Here is a 21750-nt window from a genome sequence, read left to right on the forward strand (position 1 = left end):
TAAGTGACATTTCCCTGTATGCCAATAGTTTCCATCACCAGGTTTCCTGTGAAATTCGTCAGACAGAATAGCAACCCGTTGTCACAAAGTAGAAGAAATATCCTACAGCATGTGTCTTTATAGATAGATCTGTGTGTAGAAGAAATATCCTACAGCATGTTTCTAGGCTTTATAGATAGATCTGTGTGTAGAAGAAATATCCTACAGCATGTTTCTAGGCTTTATAGATAGATCTGTGTGTAGAAGAAATATCCTACAGCATGTTTCTAGGCTTTATAGATAGATCTGTGTGTAGAAGAAATATCCTACAGCATGTGTCTTTATAGATAGATCTGTGTGTAGAAGAAATATCCTACAGCATGTGTCTAGGCTTTATAGATAGATCTGTGTGTAGAAGAAATATCCTACAGCATGTTTCTAGGCTTTATAGATAGATCTGTGTGTAGAAGAAATATCCTACAGCATGTTTCTAGGCTTTATAGATAGATCTGTGTGTAGAAGAAATATCCTACAGCATGTGTCTAGGCTTTATAGATAGATCTGTGTGTATTCAATATCTGGGGTTTGAGAACACTAAACATAGACCTGCCTCAGTCCACAACATGAATGGTCACGTGACACCATGACACAACCACCACTCCTTGTAGCGTAGGCATACAGTTTGTGTGGGGTGAGGTTTCCCTTCCTTGTGATAAGGTCTGTTGGTTCTGATAAATCACACAGAGCAATGGAGAAGAGGATTCATCTGAAGTCCTAGACCTCAACTTACATTATTTTGTTTTGGAGATGCTCTTTAACTTCGACTGATAGCAAAATAGTCTCTACATGGCTCTGATGCTGCATCACTGGCCCAGGTCCATACATGAGCTGACGTGATTCAATAAAATGGAGGACAACAGCCTTTCCTTTCCTCATTCTTCTGGTCTCCCTCGTTCTCTCCATCTGTGAGGTTTGTGAAATGTTCTCTCTATATCTAACTGTTCTTCCCTTTGAAAGGCTGGGCGTTGGGTGGGTTCAGTGGCAGAGATCCTGTGGCTGTTTCTCAGACAGTTAGGCCTCACCGTGCTGCTGCACAGCCAGGTCTACACCCGCCCATGCCTTCCCATGCCTTTCCATGACTGGGCCTCACAGTGCTGCTGCGCGACCAGGCCTTCTCCAGCCCTTCCCTTTCCTTTCCCTTCCCTTGGCATGGCTAGGTCTGCCTGGAACCATGCCTACACTCCTACTACAGGCCTTTCCTCTCTGGGGCTCCCTCCCTCCCTCCCTCGCTCTTCTGGCCAGTCTAGCAGGAAGGCAACAGGGGCTGGGTGGATGTGCAATCTGTTGGTAGGCAGCAAAGTACTGGTGAATTTACACAACACAGAACAACCCCAACGACCACAGACACACACACTCCCTCTGATTCACCGTGTCCTATGGACATGAGGGTGTCAACCTCAGTATGGGACTAGAGACAGGACTCAACAGGCTGACACACAGCCCCCCTTAGTATTCTGGTGTCTGTCTTTAGGTTACAATACAGGCTTGGGTTTACAGCAGTAGATTACAGGAGAAACTAGCTAGCTCAGTCTGGTATGCAGTGCACCATTCTTCTCAAACCTCATTGACAGGGCAGGTATTATTCTGGTGTTTCTGCTCTCTAGGCTACAGTTTTACAGCAGTAGGCTGCAGTTTTACAGCAGTAGGCTGCAGTTTTACAGCAGTAGGCTACAGTTTTACAGCAGTAGGCTACAGTTTTACAGCAGTAGGCTACAGTTTTACAGCAGTAGGCTACAGTTTTACAGCAGTAGGCTACAGTTTTACAGCAGTAGGCTACAGGAGTGTAGGTAGTGTCAGCGGAGGCACCATACAATATATGGACTATGCAAACCAACAGGCCTCTTTCAAAGAACCTGCTTCCCCTATAGCTTATCAATATGACTCATAACAAAGGAAACCCTTAGCCCCCGGAGAAACACTACACACCCAAAACACGCACTTTTGTACCGGGAGGCTTTTCAGCTCATGTGCTGTACGTGTCTATTGTTTTAGTCCAGCTGGTCAGCAACCAGCAACACCAGCAGCTAACTAACTGCTGTCTGCAGGATAGGACCAGGCCATATTGACCTGAGTGGTGGTTTGAGTTCAGTCTACAACTGGGTCCTGTTCATTTGGGCACACAAGGGAAAACTTTTTGCAACGGAAAAATGAAAAATAACATTATTATTGGAGTCCCCTCATTGTAGTCCCTCCCTGTTTCAGTCAGGTGCCTAAGGAACGAACACAATCCTGATAGCAGTTTACAGACGGACCCGTCCATGCCTGGATGGGACCATTTGCCAAGCAAATAAAATCATTCAATGCACTGGATCTAAGTTACTCCACGTGCACCAGCAAACAAGGCAGGAACAGGAATAGGATAGGCCCGTTTACACAACACAGGAATAGGATAGGCCCGTTTACACAACACAGGACTAGGATAGGCCCGTTTACACAACACAGGACTAGGATAGGCCCGTTTACACTCGGACTACTTACATGACACAGGACTAGGATAGGTCCGTTTACACTCAGACTACTTACATGACACAGGAATAGGATAGGCCCGTTTACACAACACAGGACTAGGATAGGCCCGTTTACACTCGGACTACTTACATGACACAGGACTAGGATAGGTCCGTTTACACTCAGACTACTTACATGACACAGGAATAGGATAGGCCCGTTTACACAACACAGGAATAGGATAGGCCCGTTTACACAACACAGGACTAGGATAGGCCCGTTTACACTCGGACTACTTACATGACACAGGACTAGGATAGGTCCGTTTACACTCAGACTACTTACATGACACAGGAATAGGATAGGCCCGTTTACACAACACAGGAATAGGATAGGCCCGTTTACACAACACAGGACTAGGATAGGCCCGTTTACACAACACAGGACTAGGATAGGCCCGTTTACACTCAGACTACTTACATGACACAGGACTAGGATAGGTCCGTTTACACTCAGACTACTTACATGACACAGGACTAGGATAGGTCCGTTTACACTCAGACTACTTACATGACACATCCATCTCAATTGAGACACACTGTTTGCACTTCAATAGCTATATTGTGTTGAAGTGTACGGTAGGCCTACACAGAGGTTCACCTACAGATTCAACTTTTCAAAAGCTCCATTTATATACTCCAATTATTACCGTAGTATGCAACATGAAACCTACGGCATGCCGTTCAATACCATATATGGGATATTTGTTCCCACAGAGAAAAATGTAGTTTATATGTCTTGACTTCCCCAGAGCTGTGAACGACCCATGAGGCAGAGAATCAATATACTGACTGGGAGAGGCCTTTTCCTTGCTTCAACACACCCTGCTGCATCACTTCTACACCAGGACTGACATTTGGCTGAGAGATGCTTTTATATGGAATTTAATGAGCTCGATTCCAACATTGTGGACTGTTTGACAGTTATACAGTGAAGTTTGAAATGCATTGCTGTTTTAATCTGATAATAATTCCCATAAAACTATTTTGTAACTGCAAACGGATTTGATAAGGAAGACAAAACAAATACTGTATTCTGCATTTAAATTAATTTATTCATACCAAACAGACCCAAGACTGAACAGCTGTTGATGTTCTTGCCTAGGTTACTGTACAGTGGGCTGCCTATGTGACTGCTAAAGAGCTTTGGCGACTCGATGAAACGAGAAGCATCATAGCATTTGCATTGAGAATTTGCAAAAGACAACCAAATCAGTCGGCATTACATTGACATAAACGGAGCGTTAAGAAGCATCCGAAACATTCTAACTACTGTACTGCAGAACGCCAGTAGGCCAAACTATATACAATATTGCAATTTGTCTGATCCCCCCCCATTTGAGGTAGAAGTTGGGATTTATGTTACGGATCAGAGGCGAAAGATAGATTGTTGCAATTATCATCATTATTATCATCGTCTCTAGGCAGCCAGACACGATGATGCAACATAGACAAAAGCAGCTAATAGACCTATCGAACTACTGAATTGATTCATTTGCCTCAAAATTAGATTAATCTTAATGAATATCATACAGGAGTTGATATATGTAACTCGATCGCCAGTTAATAAAACGGGTTATCAATCATAGACACATGACATATCAGCAGCATCCCCCATATTCGTAGCGCGCTACTCCATTCCAGCCTACACACAGAGACTCTGAATTGTAATAACTTTTAGCTACATATCTATGCTGTAATCATCTAGTATAACTTGCTAGTTATCCCGATGCTATTAATCTAATCGGATAATTTGTTCAATCTGCACTGTGCAGTAACATGGGACATGTTAGCTACATGCAATGAAGTATCTATCATTGGCTACATTGTTCGATATTGCCATCGAGCCAGCTAATATGCCGTAAGAATTGCGCAGTTATCGCGGAATCCCCGCTCCACGGAAAACGTCCGTCCAAATCTAATCAACTCGCCATCGAGGCTAAATTAAATATCCCATGCAACGACACAATAGCTGCAAAATAGCACGCCTTTTGATGGTCCTAATTTAAATCCAGGTCAAATCAAATGATGTAAATCTATGAGTGGCAAAATAGAGGATTTCCTCAAATCTTTAACAATAGCCCCATTCATTTCCCGTTATATCGTGGCATTGAATGCATTGACAAATGATCTAAAAAGGAATCAAAATACATACCATGTTTGATGGATCTAGGCAGATTATCTATGAAACAGACTAGGAGTGTGCTCGTTCTTTAGATGGAGTTTCCACTAGCGGGATAGAGGTGTATATTCGCCGTGGTTAGAATGGGGACTATGTATCCTTCCGCGACCCTAGCCCAGCATGTAGTAGTGGCTAGAATGGATACAGTTTTTGTTCAAATGTACTTTTCGTTGCAGGTTTAGAATTTACGCAGCAGGTTAGGAGAATTAATGTACCAGGTTAGGATGATCAGGTTAAAGTTAGGAAAAGCTAAATCTATGGTTAGCTAAAATAAAATATACATTTGAAGTCTATTTGACAAAAGCTGTAGGCCATCTAGACAATACCCCAGCCTGTTCACTCACTTCCTTATTTCTCCAACTGCAGATACTGTGTTTAAGTCCCTCCCACTACAAGGCGGAGACGTGTCAATCACAGGACCGCCCTGCGTCTTCTGTAGTTAGCAGGCCTGTTGTGCACATTGTAGACTGCACATCCCCTCATTTAAATTATGATTTGCGCCATAGCGCACCAACTTTCCATACACTACGGCAAGAACAGCCAAGAACATTATAAGAGTCACCAAGGTAATTTGAGACAGTCCTTGGTGTGTTAATTATTTTATTGGGGATTTAACCCAACCCCTCTGAATCAGAGCTGCCTAATCGAGATCAACGTCATCGGCGCCCGGGCAACAGTAGGTTAACTGCCTTTTTCAGAGCGACAGATTTGCACATTGTCAGCTCGAGGATTCGATCCTGCAAACTTTCGATCACTGGCCCAATGCTCCTACCTGCCACACCTATTATAGGTAACTCTAAACTATATGTCTCATTCAAGTCATTTTACAAACCTTTCCTTAAATACAACATATTAGGCCTATAACCTGTGCAACATAATGCCTCCTCGTGAATAAGGATAGGGGAACCTCCATATACCCTGTATTTTGACGCAAAGACATAATTAATCACACTACATCAACAACAAGTGAGCCGGTGAATAATTGAGAAATACATTTCGCATTAGTTACATTATGACTATCAATGATACTTCGAAAGGCCATAAAATCCAACTAAACTTTTCGGTCTCTTCTCTAGTACAAAACTTCTCCACTGGACTATTTTACTATAGCGGAAGGATACTCGTAGTGTATAAAGTCGCTACCTGGCTGACGCTGGATAATTTGCAGTGTCGTTATGTGACGCTGCGTCTGATTGGTTAGAGCAGACCCGCAATATTATGTATTGACCGTAAGTATTGGCTAGGTCGGACCTGCATTGCACCAGTAACGCTAGATGGAAATCCCATAAATGTAACAAAGTTAAAACCAATACGATTTACGCCCATAGTTTGTCCAATCGGCTCATTTTGTTAGTAATGGAGATTACATTGTGGTTTACTAAAAGCTTTGGAAATGTAAGTATTTTGTGACAGCGAAAAGGACTACCGGGCAGACAATGCTGAGATTCTATCCTGGGAGGTGCAAGACTTTCCATTGGATGATACGCTGCCTACTAGAAAATCATGTATAAATGTAAGAACGTAAGACTGGAGCGTCATCGTTGCGGTGGTGTAAATGTCTTTAATGGGGGAAAACACTGCTCTCTATATTTTATTTGAGAAGTTTTGCCTGCATAATAGTCCGTATGTTGTGTTTGTTGCTTTATGTTGTAAATTCTACCTATTTCCTAGTGAGTTGAGTATGATAAATATCAAATGTTTTCAATGAAGGCTATTTTAGGATTGGCATAGGCTACAGTAGCTTATTCTGCAGATGGTGTTCAATTTCTGAAGGCAAATGTCAGATTTTATGCGACATTTGTTGGCCAAGAAGTGTGACCAGCCTAATTCTCATGTCCTGTCTGTCAGTGTACTTTTTTTTTATAAAAACGCGCCCCCTTGTGGTGGATGATGAGAATGATCTCTTCCTCTGGCCACAGAGAAATCCATTTCAGATCAATTCAATCTGTCAGAACATTATTCTTTGAATAACCTAGGAAGTCTCTGCCTGAAATTAAGTTTTAAAAAAAAGTCAGCTTAGAAACAGAAGTCGATGACAGCCTGACTGAAGAGATGTCCTCAGATACAGCGTGTCCATGATCTTTACCTCTTCAGTTGACTTAGACATCACTGAAAGGTCAACCTCCGTATCTGCCAATGACTCCACCCGAGAGAGAGAGAGAGAGAGAGAGAGAGAGAGAGAGAGAGAGAGAGAGAGAGAGAGAGAGAGAGAGAGAGAGAGAGAGAGAGAGAGAGAGAGAGAGAGAGAGAGAGAGAGAGAGAGAGAGAGAGAGAGAGAAGAGGAGAGAGAGAGAGAGAGAGAGTAAGAGAGAGAGAGAGAGAGAAGGGTAAGAGAGAGAGAGAGAGAGAGAGAGAGAGAGAGAGAGAGAGAGAGAAGGGTAAGAGAGAGAGAGAGAGAGATTCCACCTGTCCACTTCCCACTCTGTCAGTTGACCTGTCAAATCTCAGTTCAGTGGTGCACTGTGCATTTGATATCAATAAAAAATTCTGAATATGAAATGTCCAGAGCATGGAAACAAGATGGTTAACCTTTGTCCTTTGACACTTTCACACTACATAGGCTTTATGACACAGTAATAACTGGGGGGGGGGCTAACACCACGGTCTAAGGCACTAGAGGCGTCACTACAGACCCCGGTTTGTTTCCAGGCTGTATCACAACCGGCTGTGATTTGTGCTGCGCCCTATGGGACTCCCATTGGCCCAGCGTCGTCTGGGTTAGGTCGTCATTGTAAATAATTTCTTCACTGACTGGCCAAATTAAAATTTTAAAACACCAGTAGTTCTAACCACGTAGGCTAGGCCTACACATTCACCACCAACCGTCTCCCCTGCCTGCTGGCCTGGCTCAGCTCAGTCACTCTGTTATTATCCGTGGCAGGCCAACCGTCTCCCCTGCCTGCTGGCCTGATGTGGCTCAGCTCAGTCACTCGGTTATTATCCGTGGCAGGCCAACCGTCTCCCCTGCCTGCTGGCCTGGTGTGGCTCAGCTCAGTCACTCTGTTATTATCCGTGGCAGGCCAACCGTCTCCCCTGCCTGCTGGCCTGGTGTGGCTCAGCTCAGTCACTCTGTTATTATCCGTGGCAGGCCAACCGTCTCCCCTGCCTGCTGGCCTGGTGTGGCTCAGCTCAGTCACTCTGTTATTACCCGTGGCAGGCCAACCGTCCCCCCTGCCTGCTGGCCTGGTGTGGCTCAGCTCAGTCACTCTGTTATTATCCGTGGCAGGCCAACCGTCTCCCCTGCCTGCTGGCCTGGTGTGGCTCAGCTCAGTCACTCTGTTATTATCCGTGGCAGGCCAACCGTCTCCCCTGCCTGCTGGCCTGGTGTGGCTCAGCTCAGTCACTCTGTTATTATCCGTGGCAGGCCAACCGTCTCCCCTGCCTGCTGGCCTGGTGTGGCTCAGCTCAGTCACCCTGTTATTATCCGTGGCAGGCCAACCGTCTCCCCTGCCTGCTGGCCTGGTGTGGCTCAGCTCAGTCACTCTGTTATTATCCGTGGCAGGCCAACCGTCTCCCCTGCCTGCTGGCCTGGTGTGGCTCAGCTCAGTCACTCTGTTATTATCCGTGGCAGGCCAACCGTCTCCCCTGCCTGCTGGCCTGGTGTGGCTCAGCTCAGTCACCCTGTTATTATCCGTGGCAGGCCAACTGTCTCCCCTGCCTGCTGGCCTGGTGTGGCTCAGCTCAGTCACCCTGTTATTATCCATGGCAGGCCAACTGTCTCCCCTGCCTGCTGGCCTGGCCTGGTGTGGCTCAGCTCAGTCACTCTGTTATTATCCATGGCAGGCCAACCGTCTCCCCTGCCTGCTGGCCTGGTATGGCTCAGCTCAGTCACTCTGTTATTATCCGTGGCAGGCCAACCGTCTCCCCTGCCTGCTGGCCTGGTGTGGCTCAGCTCAGTCACCCTGTTATTATCCGTGGCAGGCCAACTGTCTCCCCTGCCTGCTGGCCTGGTGTGGCTCAGCTCAGTCACCCTGTTATTATCCATGGCAGGCCAACTGTCTCCCCTGCCTGCTGGCCTGGTGTGGCTCAGCTCAGTCACTCTGTTATTATCCATGGCAGGCCAACAGTCTCCCCTGCCTGCTGGCCTGGTATGGCTCAGCTCAGTCACTCTGTTATTATCCATGGCAGGCCAACTGTCTCCCCTGCCTGCTGGCCTGGTATGGCTCAGCTCAGTCACTCTGTTATTATCCATGGCAGGCCAAAGGTCTCATTCCAGTGTTGCATTTGAACTGCGTGACTGATTTAATAAGGGGATGTCAGAGAGAAAGAGGGCAGGGCTGCATGCAGCATTTTCACTCAAGCAAGCGTTGTGCTAAGTACCAAGTTACACTTGGCCCCACATCAAGAGCAGTTAAATCAATGTTGCTTTTCTGCTGCATGAATCAAATGAACTGCAGTGGCTCAGCCGCAAAAAAAAAGACGTGTTAGTTTGTGAACTTAAATTAAGATATGAAGATTATTTCTGGAGTTAATGAACCACAGTTATTGAATTGACCCACAAGTGGGAATGATGCAGACGGTATGCCAAGTAACACTGCTTCTACTGTAGCTGAGATTTCCAGGCTTCTCCAAACAGTTAAGACACTAGCTACGCAACACTACCTCTACTAAAGTGAGAACATGGAGGGGAATATATAATCATATGGGACAATGAATAACAACACTTCTCTCACATTCAAATGATTGTATTTATTGTCTGTCATATCATAGCACATAAAGGTAGACAGTGGGAGTGTTGAGTCCAACGTAACATGCAACAGAATATATCAAAACTCCGTTCTGTGAGGAGACAGCCAGACTCCTCTCTTTCACACTGCGGACAGATCAGGGGTTATAGGTTAGAGGTACAGGCCCTCTGGTGTGCCCTCCTGTTTCTTGTACAGCACATTCTCCTTGGACTTCTTGAAGTCTTCGTTGGTGACCTTCATCCTGCGCTCTCTCAGGGCCATGAGGCCAGCCTCAGTACAGATGGCCTGAAGGATGAGAGGACAGGTTAGTCTCAGAAGATTATGGCTTTCAAATACAGATAGAAATGGAACAGAAAAAGAGCCCTGTTCAGACGGTTTCAAACTGTATCCTCGTCTCCATTTCTTTAAACATATCACTGATTTAACATGGTAAAATAGATATAGTGGGAACATAGGAATGAGGGAGGAACAAAAGCTGTACTGTAAAAGTAAAGAGCTGTCACAAGAGGGCAGCACAGTCAAGTCAATGGGAGCTTATGTTCCAAACATCGTACTCCTCTGGTGTGCCTCGAGGCACTAATGTGTTCTACAGCCCCGATTCCCCCGGGTAATGTGTTCTACAGCCCGTTTCCCCCGGGTCATGTGTTCTACAGCCCTGTTTCCCCCGGGTCATGTGTTCTACAGCCCTGTTTCCCCCGGGTCATGTGTTCTACAGCCCTGTTTCCCCCGGGTCATGTGTTCTACAGCCCTGTTTCCCCCGGGTCATGTGTTCTACAGCCCTGTTTCCCCCGGGTCATGTGTTCTACAGCCCTGTTTCCCCGGGTCATGTGTTCTACAGCCCTGTTTCCCCCGGGTCATGTGTTCTACAGCCCTGTTTCCCCGGGTCATGTGTTCTACAGCCCTGTTTCCCCGGGTCATGTGTTCTACAGCCCTGTTTCCCCCGGGTCATGTGTTCTACAGCCCTGTTTCCCCCGGGTCATGTGTTCTACAGCCCTGTTTCCCCCGGGTCATGTGTTCTACAGCCCTGTTTCCCCGGGTCATGTGTTCTACAGCCCTGTTTCCCCGGGTCATGTGTTCTACAGCCCTGTTTCCCCGGGTCATGTGTTCTACAGCCCTGTTTCCCCGGGTCATGTGTTCTACAGCCCTGTTTCCCCGGGTCATGTGTTCTACAGCCCTGTTTCCCCGGGTCATGTGTTCTACAGCCCTGTTTCCCCGGGTCATGTGTTCTACAGCCCTGTTTCCCCCGGGTCATGTGTTCTACAGCCCTGTTTCCCCCGGGTCATGTGTTCTACAGCCCTGTTTCCCCCGGGTCATGTGTTCTACAGCCCTGTTTCCCCCGGGTCATGTGTTCTACAGCCCTGTTTCCCCGGGTCATGTGTTCTACAGCCCTGTTTCCCCGGGTCATGTGTTCTACAGCCCTGTTTCCCCGGGTCATGTGTTCTACAGCCCTGTTTCCCCCGGGTCATGTGTTCTACAGCCCTGTTTCCCCCGGGTCATGTGTTCTACAGCCCTGTTTCCCCCGGGTCATGTGTTCTACAGCCCTGTTTCCCCCAGGTCATGTGTTCTACAGGTTTCCCCCAGGTCATGTGTTCTACAGCCCTGTTTCCCCCAGGTCATGTGTTCTACAGCCCTGTTTCCCCCAGGTCATGTGTTCTACAGCCCTGTTTCCCCCAGGTCATGTGTTCTACAGCCCTGTTTCCCCCAGGTCATGTGTTCTACAGCCCTGTTTCCCCCAGGTCATGTGTTCTACAGCCCTGTTTCCCCCAGGTCATGTGTTCTACAGCCCTGTTTCCCCCAGGTCATGTGTTCTACAGCCCTGTTTCCCCCAGGTCATGTGTTCTACAGCCCTGTTTCCCCCAGGTCATGTGTTCTACAGCCCTGTTTCCCCCAGGTCATGTGTTCTACAGCCCTGTTTCCCCCAGGTCATGTGTTCTACAGCCCTGTTTCCCCCAGGTCATGTGTTCTACAGCCCTGTTTCCCCCAGGTCATGTGTTCTACAGCCCTGTTTCCCCCAGGTCATGTGTTCTACAGCCCTGTTTCCCCTAGGTGGTTTTCAAACATCTGTAAGGCAACACTCAGAGCTAAAAAAACACACAACATTCAATTGAAACCAATAGAGGCCAGTCATTTTGGACATGCACAGTGCTTGACTGGGGGGCCTACCTCATGTAGGTATTGGTAGTGGGAACCCTGGACAGCCATAGTGTGCGTTTGAGATGGACTACATTACAGTCAGACTGCGCAGAACTACTAATGATCATGCAAAAAAAGTGCACCTGGCCTACAGCGGTGGTGGTGGAGGAAACCCTGGCCAGCCATATTACCTTGATGTCAGCTCCTGATAGGTCATCTTTAGCTAAGATCAGGTCGTCCAGGGTGACGTCGTCTGCTACGGTCATCCTGCTGGTGTGGATGTTGAAGATCCTCCGCTTGGTCTTCTCATCAGGCAGGGGGAACTCGATCTTCCTGTCAATACGCCCTGGAAGAACCACATAACCAGGGGGTGAGGAGGGCATGGAACATCACGAAGAGAATGGCTGTTCGGTTCTACTCATTCCGATTCTAGAATAGAATACTTATTGAGATGGACTCAACAGTGTGTGGAGATAAAGGTTGCTTTGCTCAAATGGTGAATGTGAATGTTGTTGCTTTTGATTTGAGTTGTGTAGAAGAGCTTTGAGAGCTCCATCTGTTGTTCACTAATAAAAAGGTCAAGCTATGGAGTTCAGAATGAGGAAATTAAATCTGCATTCATTTTATAGTAGAATCTCAATCCTCAATATACACCTTTATCCCTGTCCAAGTGTACAGCTCTATTGGTCCATTCATATATCAAATGTCCAAAATAGGCTCCATTTTTCAGATCCTGCTGAGAGCATCTTACCAGGCCTGATGAGGGCAGGGTCCAGAGTCTCTATCCTGTTGGTGGCCATGATCACCTTCACATCTCCTCTAGAGTCAAAACCATCCAGCTGGTTGAGAAGTTCCAGCAAAGTCCTCTGGATCTCCCGTTCTCCTCCAGAGTTAGAGTCATATCTGTGCGTGAGAGAAACACACAGTGGATAGTCCGAGTAGAGAAACAGTCCTGGGTTGTGTTCACTAGGGCACACAACTGAGGAAGATCTAAAACGTTTTACAATGGAAAATAAACACGTGTCCAGGTAGTCCCTCTCCGTTTCAGTCTGTTTCCTTCCACTACCGTGCCTAGTGAACACAACTCTGGAGCCCTGGTGTTACCAGTGGATCCAACTGGAAGTATTTTAGTACCTTTTAGTGCCGATGGCGTCTATCTCATCGATGAAGACGATGGACGGTGCGTGTTCCTCTGCCACCCTGAACAGCTCTCTGACCAGCTTGGGCCCGTCCCCCAGGTACTTCTGAATCAGCTCAGAGCCCACCACACGCAGGAACGTAGCTGACGTCTGGTTGGCCACCGCCTTGGCCAGCAGGGTCTTACCTAACACACAGAGAGGCAAACAGAGACATCAGCAGAGACACACAATCAGGCTCACACCGTTAATTACGTCATAGGATTTCAATGTCTGTTAGCCTGTACATACTGCTCGTTGCTATGCATGTCTCAGGGATTATGTACGTTGTTTTGGTGCTTCTTGTTGTGTAAACAGTTTTGAACAACTTTGGAAATAATTTCCTCTTGAATAACCAGGAACATTTTTCTAAAACAACTTAGCGTAGAAGAATGTGAATGGTTAAATATTGATCTAACTCACCAGTGCCAGGTGCTCCATAGAGGATGACTCCTTTAGGAGGCTTGATGCCCATCTCCTCATAGTACTCAGGGTGGGTGAGAGGCAGCTCCACGGACTCCTACAGTACAACATCAACTTATTATGGCAGTCACCATGAAATGTATAGTGTTAACGCACATGTGGAGTATAGTATGTCCCTCCCCCTCAAGCTGTTTATACTGGTTAGTTACAGGGTAAAGACATGGTTATTACCACTGGTAGTTACTGTGTTACAGCTTGTAGTGTTAGAAAGTCTATGTAGTGTTATAGAGTGTGTTATGTAGGGTGATGCCCTCTTGTGCCTTGATCATGTGGATCTGGCTGTCCAGACCTATGTCAGATAGTAGCTGTGTTATAAAGGCTGTGGTCTTGTACCTTGATCTGGCTGTCCAGACCTCCTATGTCAGATAGTAGCTGTGTTATAAAGGCTGTGGTCTTGTACCTTGATCTGGCTGTCCAGACCTCCTATGTCAGATAGTAGCTGTGTTATAAAGGCTGTGGTCTTGTACCTTGATCTCCTGGATCTGGCTGTCCAGACCTCCTATGTCAGATAGTAGCTGTGTTATAAAGGCTGTGGTCTTGTACCTTGATCTGGCTGTCCAGACCTCCTATGTCAGATAGTAGCTGTGTTATAAAGGCTGTGGTCTTGTACCTTGATCTCCTGGATCTGGCTGTCCAGACCTCCTATGTCAGATAGTAGCTGTGTTATAAAGGCTGTGGTCTTGTACCTTGATCTCCTGGATCTGGCTGTCCAGACCTCCAATGTCAGCGTAGGTCTCCTGAGGGGCCTTCTCCACCTTCATCACCGTGACCAGGGGATCAGTGTCGTCCATCAGGACACCAATCACAGCATGGACCTAGAGAACAAACATGGAACAGAGTCAATCAACGTCACTCACACATAACAGAAATACTTTCCCCCACACAATGGGGACTTTGGCTTAACACACTTATATTGTCAAAGATTAAAAACATAAAACATCTCGGATTACTATGCAATTCATTAATGTAAAAACTATTAACGACAACAAAAAGCCAAATTCAGAGGCTACATTCCTGACTATGGGTAGACAGTTTTCTTTACTTCGTGGTTTAGTACAGAGCAGATGTCAACTCAGTTAAAAAAGAAACATCCCTTTTTCAGGACCATGTCTTTCAAAGATAATCCGGAAAAATCTAAATAATTTCACAGTTCTTCATTGTAAAGGGTTTAAACACTGTTTCCCATGCTTGTTCAATGGGGCGGCAGGGTAGCCTAGTGGTTAGAGCGTTGGACTAGTAACCGGAAGGTTGCAAGTTCAAACCCCCGAGCCGACAAGGTACAAATCTGTCGTTCTGCCCCTGTTCCTAGGCAGTCATTGAAAATAAGACTTGCCTAGTAAAATAAAAAATAAAATAAAAAAGACCGGCAAATGTTAAGACACTAATAGCTTACAGACAGTAGGCAATTAAGGTCACAGTTATGAAAACTTAGGACACTAAAGAGGCCTTTCTACTGAGTCTGAAAAACACCAAAAGAAAGATGCCCAGGGTCCCTGCTCATCTGTGTGAACATGCCTCAGGCATACTGCAAGGAGGCATGAGGTGTGGCCAGGGCAATAAATTGAGATGTCTAAGACAGAGCTACAGGACGGACAGCTGATCGTCCTCGCAGTGGCAGACCACATGTAACAACATCGGTACATCTGAACATCACACCTGCGGGACAGGTACAGGATGTCAACAACAAGTGCCCAAGTTACCCCAGGAATCCCTCCCTCCTCTATCAGTGCTCAGACTGTGTGAGAAAGGCTGGACTGAGGGCTTGTAGACCTGTTGTAAGGCAGACATCACCGGCAACAGTGTGTTAGTGTCTTAACGACCGTTCCACAGGTGCATGGTCATGAATTGTTTATGGTTCATTGAACAAGTGGAAACAGTGTTTAAACCCTTTACAATGAAGATCTGTGAAGTTTCCTTGGATTTTTACAAACTGGGTCCTGAAAAAGGGACGTTTATTTTTTAGCTGATTTTATGTCAGTACCTTGTGGTTGAGTGGTACAGAGTAGATATGTCAGTACCTTGTGGTTGAGTGGTACAGAGTAGATATGTCAGTACCTTGTGGTTGAGTGGTACAGAGTAGATATGTCAGTACCTTGTGGTTGAGTGGTACAGAGTAGATATGCCAGTACCTTGTGGTTGAGTGGTACAGAGTAGATATGCCAGTACCTTGTGGTTGAGTGGTACAGAGTAGATATGCCAGTACCTTGTGGTTGAGTGGTACAGAGTAGATATGTCAGTACCTTGTGGTTGAGTGGTACAGAGTAGATATGTCAGTACCTTGTGGTTGAGTGGTACAGAGTAGATATGTCAGTACCTTGTGGTTGAGTGGTACAGAGTAGATATGTCAGTACCTTGTGGTTGAGTGGTACAGAGTAGATATGTCAGTACCTTGTGGTTGAGTGGTACAGAGTAGATATGTCAGTACCTTGTGGTTGAGTGGTACAGAGTAGATATGTCAGTACCTTGTGGTTGAGTGGTACAGAGTAGATATGTCAGTACCTTGTGGTTGAGTGGTACAGAGTAGATATGTCAGTACCTTGTGGTTGAGTGGTACAGAGTAGATGTCAGTACCTTGTGGTTGAGTAGTACAGAGCAGCCGGGCTCCAGCAGGTCTTTGTCTACGAAGGAGAGGATGCTGACATAGTGCTCTGACCCTACTGACGTAGACACGATGGCATGGTTGTCATCAATGATCTCCTCCAGGTTCCCCACAGACATGGGTGTTCCCCTCAGGTCATCCACCTTGGACCTCTCCTCCTGCAGAACAGACACAGGAAATACATGGAAGACAACTTATGAGTTGAATTGATATAGCCCAAGGCATGTTTCTCAAGTAAATCAAGTGATTCATTATTATCCCGTGAAAAGGGAAATTAATTTAGCAAACAGACACGTGGTTGTCCCACCTAGCCATCTTAAGATGAATGCACTAACTAAGTGGCTCTGAATAAGAATGTAGGCTAAATTACAAAAAATATATATTTTTAAGTAAAATGTCCTACAGAGTTTACTGTATCAGTACCGTTTCTCCTTTAGTGGTTTCATCTAATAAACTACAGTAATATAGTATTATACATACATACATACATACATACATACATACATACATACATACATACATACATACATACATACATACATACATACATACATACATACATACATACATACATACATACATACATACATACATACATACATACATACATACATACATACATACATACATACATACATACATACATACAATATGGTATTACAAACTCAGCGGCCAGTTTATTACGTACACCCATCTAGTACCGGGTCGAACACCCCTTTACCTCCAGAACATCCTGAATTCTTCGTTGCATGGAAATGTGGCTCAATTGGTATCAAGGGACCTAATGTGTGCCAGGTAAACATTCCTCACACCATTTCACCACCGCTACCAGACTGTACTGTTGACACCAGGCAAGATGGGGCCATGGACTCATCCTGCTTACGCCAAATCTTGACTCTGACATCAACAAGAACCAGGATTTGTCGGACCAGGCAATGTTTTTCTCTCTTAAACTCTAGATACTGTCGTGGATAAAAAAAGCCCAGGAGGCCATTTCGGAGATACTGAACACGACTCGCCTGGCACCGACGATCACGCCACGCTAAGAGTCACTTAGGTCACTCATTTTGACCATTCTAACGTGCAATCAAACAATAACTGAATGCCTGTTTGCCTGCTTTAACTAGCAAGTCACGGCCACATGGCTCACTGTCTGTAGGAACTAACCATTTTCGTGAACAGGATGGTGTACCTAATAAAGTACTATATATATATCTGTAGAGTAATATATATCTGTAGTCAGTACCTCCTGTTTTTCCTCCAGCGGTTTCATCTGCTCCTGGTTCCTGATGAACTCCTCCTCCATCAGCAGGTAGTCTTTGATCCTCTCCTGCTTCAGCAGCTTCAGACGGCAGTGGGTGTGAGGGGTGACTGCATACGCCAGGGAGGAACACACAGAGCATACATCAGGGAGGAACACACAGAGCATACGCCAGGGAGGAACACACAGAGCATACGCCAGGGAGGAACACAGAGCATACGCCAGGGAGGAACACACAGAGCATACGTCAGGGAGGAACACACAGAGCATACGTCAGGGAGGAACACACAGAGCATACGTCAGGGAGGAACACACAGAGCATACGTCAGGGAGGAACACACAGAGCATACGTCAGGGAGGAACACACAGAGCATACGTCAGGGAGGAACACACAGAGCATACGTCAGGGAGGAACACACAGAGCATACGTCAGGGAGGAACACACAGAGCATACGTCAGGGAGGAACACACAGAGCACACGCCAGGGAGGAACACAGAGCACACGCCAGGGAGGAACACACAGAGCACACGCCAGGGAGGAACACACAGAGCACACGCCAGGGAGGAACACACAGAGCACACGCCAGGGAGGAACACACAGAGCACACGCCAGGGAGGAACACACAGAGCACACGCCAGGGAGGAACACACAGAGCATACATCAGGGAGGAACACACAGAGCATACGCCAGGGAGGAACACACAGAGCATACATCAGGGAGGAACACACAGAGCATACGCCAGGGAGGAACACACAGAGCATACGCCAGGGAGGAAAACACAGAGCACACAGAGCATACGCCAGGGAGGAACAGACAGAGCATACATCAGGGAGGAACACACAGAGCATACATCAGGGAGGAACACACAGAGCATACGTCAGGGAGGAACACACAGAGCATACATCAGGGAGGAACACACAGAGCATACATCAGGGAGGAACACACAGAGCATACATCAGGGAGGAACACACAGAGCATACGTCAGGGAGGAACACACAGAGCATACATCAGGGAGGAACACACAGAGCATACATCAGGGAGGAACACACAGAGCATACGCCAGGGAGGAACACACAGAGCATACATCAGGGAGGAACACACAGAGCATACGCCAGGGAGGAACACACAGAGCATACGCCAGGGAGGAACACACAGAGCATACGCCAGGGAGGAAAACACAGAGCATACGCCAGGGAGGAACACACAGCACACAGAGCATACGCCAGGGAGGAACACACAGCACACAGAGCATACGCCAGGGAGGAACAGACAGAGCATACATCAGGGAGGAACACACAGAGCATACATCAGGGAGGAACACACAGAGCATACGTCAGGGAGGAACACACAGAGCATACATCAGGGAGGAACACACAGAGCATACATCAGGGAGGAACACACAGAGCATACATCAGGGAGGAACACACAGAGCATACATCAGGGAGGAACACACAGAGCATACGCCAGGGAGGAACACACAGAGCATACATCAGGGAGGAACACACAGGGAGGAACACACAGAGCATACATCAGGGAGGAACACACAGAGCATACGCCAGGGAGGAAAACACAGAGCATACGCCAGGGAGGAAAACACAGAGCATACGCCAGGGAGGAACACACAGCACACAGAGCATACGCCAGGGAGGAACACACAGCACACAGAGCATACGCCAGGGAGGAACACACAGCACACAGAGCATACGCCAGGGAGGAACACAGAGCATACGCCAGGGAGGAACACAGAGCATACGCCAGGGAGGAACACACAGAGCATACGCCAGGGAGGAACACACAGAGCATACGCCAGGGAGGAACACACAGAGCATACGCCAGGGAGGAACACACAGAGCATACGCCAGGGAGGAACACACAGAGCATACGCCAGAGAGGAACACACAGAGCATACATCAGGGAGGAACACACAGAGCATACGTCAGGGAGGAACACACAGAGCATACGTCAGGGAGGAACACACAGCACACAGAGCATACGCCAGGGAGGAACACACAGCACACAGAGCATACGCCAGGGAGGAACAGACAGAGCATACGCCAGGGAGGAACACAGAGCATACGCCAGGGAGGAACAGACAGAGCATACGCCAGGGAGGAACACACAGAGCATACGCCAGGGAGGAACACACAGAGCATACGCCAGGGAGGAACACACAGAGCATACGTCAGGGAGGAACACACAGAGCATACGTCAGGGAGGAACACACAGAGCATACATCAGGGAGGAACACACAGAGCATACATCAGGGAGGAACACACAGAGCATACATCAGGGAGGAACACACAGAGCATACATCAGGGAGGAACACACAGAGCATACACCAGGGAGGAACACACAGAGCATACATCAGGGGTAGGCAACAGGCACACATTAGGCATACGCCAGGGACCAAAACCGGCACACAAGTGATTATTTTTGTCCACCCAAATTTTCTGGGGTGGTGGTGGTGTTAGTTTTGGTCTAAAAAGACTGACATCACCAGGAATTCCTAAAAAAAAATGTGTTTAGGAAATCTGTTCCCAAGTATTCCCACGAATAAAAAGATGTGTTATGGCCCCCGCGGCTGAATCTAGTTGCCTACCCTTGCCATACATTATGAATATTATTTCTCTTGACAAGCGAGTGAGTAAGAAATTACAAAGCTAGAGTTGGGAATGACATACAGAAAAACATGTAAAACACCAAGCTAGATATTGAGTTTATAGGTTATTTATAAAGAAAACCATTTCCCTAAGCGAGGGGACATTAGTTACGCTACCTAAAGGTAGCTTGCTGGCCGCATCTGGTCCCTTGCTCTTCTTCTTCCTCTTCCCAACTCTAGTGGGGATGGGAGGCTCATATTTCTTCTTCTTGTCCTGTTGGCATATGATATGGTGACATGTTTTGTGGCAGTAGAATAATGCAAGTTAACACAGAAATCTGAAAGATCCAGCTTGTAGCTATAGAGATGGCGTTGTCAGAGGCTCTGATTGTTGCCATGTCATGCTCACCTTGTCATCCTTCTTGCCTCCACCAGGTCCATGGCCCCCACTTTGGCTTTGACCCTGAAATCATAAATACACACATTAGCTACATATCCTGGAGGTAGAATCAATCAATCGAGGCACCTTGAATCAGGCTTATTGTTGGTAACGTTAGACTTTATTAGCTAGCTGACATATTTCGTTTCTTTAAGTTGGCCAGCTTTAGTTTCTTTAAGTTGGCCAGCTTTAGTTTCTTTAAGTTGGCCAGCTTTAGTTTCTTTAAGTTGGCCAGCTTTATTTTCTTTAAGTTGGCCAGCTTTAGTTTATTTAAGTTGACCAGCTTTAGTTTATTTAAGTTGGCCAGCTTTAGTTTCTTTAAGTGCGATTCGTAATTGCCGCTATGTATTTTCTGATCGGGGAATCAACATGCTAGCTAGTTAGCTATCGGCAAACTGAACGCTGTAACGTTATTCAACGTAATAGTTAACAGCTAGCTAACGTTAGCTAGCTAGCTATGGTAGCTGACAATAATGAGGGTTTTATACAACGAATGCGTTTTAAAAAATGTAACAAATACATAAAATGGTGTTTTATGTATACATTTAAAAGCTACATATTTAATATTAAGCTACAAAATCCGGTAAATTCTTGTAATATCTTATCAAAACATGAGCCAGAAAGAAATCTGCTTGCTCACTCACCATTGTTGCGTGTCGCTCTAAATTGACGTCACTACGGTGAATAGGGGATCTGGCATGAAAACTTTACGAGTCTTCGTTGATCTTCTTCTTCGATGGGGTATAAAGGGAGTTGGCATCCAATTTTAATGGTGCATTACCGCTACCAGCTGGGCGGGGTATTGAATAAGAAACATTGCAGGAAAGGGGGAAAACGATATCATACAAAATTAAACACATCATCAACTAAGAAAACCCACTTCTTCAAATCACAGTCCGCTCCAAAATACATCCATACACAGGCTCAGAGGTCTGTGATGACGGAACATTCACTAACAGGATTTCTTGCACGGCCTCGGCTGTGAAATCACAAAAGACCCCAAAACGTTGAGCGGCATTCACAATGATTCAAATTGTCTTAGACTTATTCTCCACTTGTGCTGTACAGTTTATGACCACTGTAATAAAAAATACGAAGTCCACCTTTTAACATGTAGCATTTCACTATCCCTCAGTTGATGAGGCTTTCTTTGAGCCAATGGCAACCACCTTCTTCTTCTTCCTTCGTCTTGGTTTGCGCTGTGCAGTTTATAACCAATGCAAAAAAACGATACAAAGTACACCTTTTTGTCAGGATGTCAGGATCCCGTTGGCGAGTAGCATTTACTGCTTTCTTTAACCTATCTACCATGGTTTCATCAACGTTACTCCCTTCTTCCACTCTGGATAGGAGACTCACATAACCCAAATATACAGTACGAGTCAAACGTTTGGACACACCTACTCATTGAAGGGTTTTTCTTAATGAAAATTTTTTTTTTGATACATTGTAGAATAATAGTGAAGACATCAAAACTATGAAATAACACACATGGAATCATGTAGTAACCAAAAAAAGTGTTAAACAAATCAAAATATATGTTATATTTGAGATTCTTCAAAGTAGCCACCCTTTGCCTTGATGACAGCTTTACACACTCTTGGCATTCTCTCAACTAGCTTCATGAGTTAGTCAGTCACCTGG

General features: G+C 46.2%; 2 protein-coding genes across 2 annotated transcripts in view; both read right to left on the reverse strand.

The window, feature by feature from the left end:
- Nucleotides 1–5070, reverse strand: part of LOC123995385 (calmodulin-1) — a 24294-nt gene extending 19224 nt beyond the window's left edge. The window contains exon 1 of the mRNA XM_046298951.1: nucleotides 4702–5070. Coding sequence (XP_046154907.1) covers nucleotides 4702–4704 — 3 coding nt within the window. The 5' untranslated portion in view covers nucleotides 4705–5070. The remainder of the gene's footprint in view (nucleotides 1–4701) is intronic.
- Nucleotides 5071–9397: 4327 nt separating this feature from the next.
- LOC123995386 (26S proteasome regulatory subunit 4-like) lies at nucleotides 9398–20841 on the reverse strand. Its single transcript, XM_046298952.1, has 11 exons — nucleotides 20751–20841; nucleotides 20077–20130; nucleotides 19845–19941; nucleotides 17053–17177; nucleotides 15779–15964; nucleotides 13894–14022; nucleotides 13148–13244; nucleotides 12684–12873; nucleotides 12301–12452; nucleotides 11741–11895; nucleotides 9398–9701 (listed from the first exon to the last, which is right to left on the reverse strand). The coding sequence occupies exons 1-11, from the start codon at nucleotides 20751–20753 to the stop codon at nucleotides 9567–9569; spliced, it is 1323 nt and encodes a 440-aa protein (XP_046154908.1). The 5' UTR covers nucleotides 20754–20841; the 3' UTR covers nucleotides 9398–9566.
- Between the last annotated feature and the right edge of the window lie 909 nt (nucleotides 20842–21750).

The sequence above is a fragment of the Oncorhynchus gorbuscha genome, linkage group LG14, assembly GCF_021184085.1.
Source record: "Oncorhynchus gorbuscha isolate QuinsamMale2020 ecotype Even-year linkage group LG14, OgorEven_v1.0, whole genome shotgun sequence".
NCBI classification, from domain to species: Eukaryota; Metazoa; Chordata; class Actinopteri; order Salmoniformes; family Salmonidae; genus Oncorhynchus; species Oncorhynchus gorbuscha.

Excerpts from the sequence above, each read along its gene's own strand:
- LOC123995386 (XM_046298952.1), bottom strand. Across the intron at positions 12,874-13,147 it reads CTATGGAGCACCTGGCACTG|GTAAGACCCTGCTGGCCAAG; the intron begins GTGAGTTAGATC and ends TCTGTGTGTTAG. Across the intron at positions 12,453-12,683 it reads GACGCCATCGGCACTAAAAG|ATATGACTCTAACTCTGGAG; the intron begins GTACTAAAATAC and ends TCTCACGCACAG.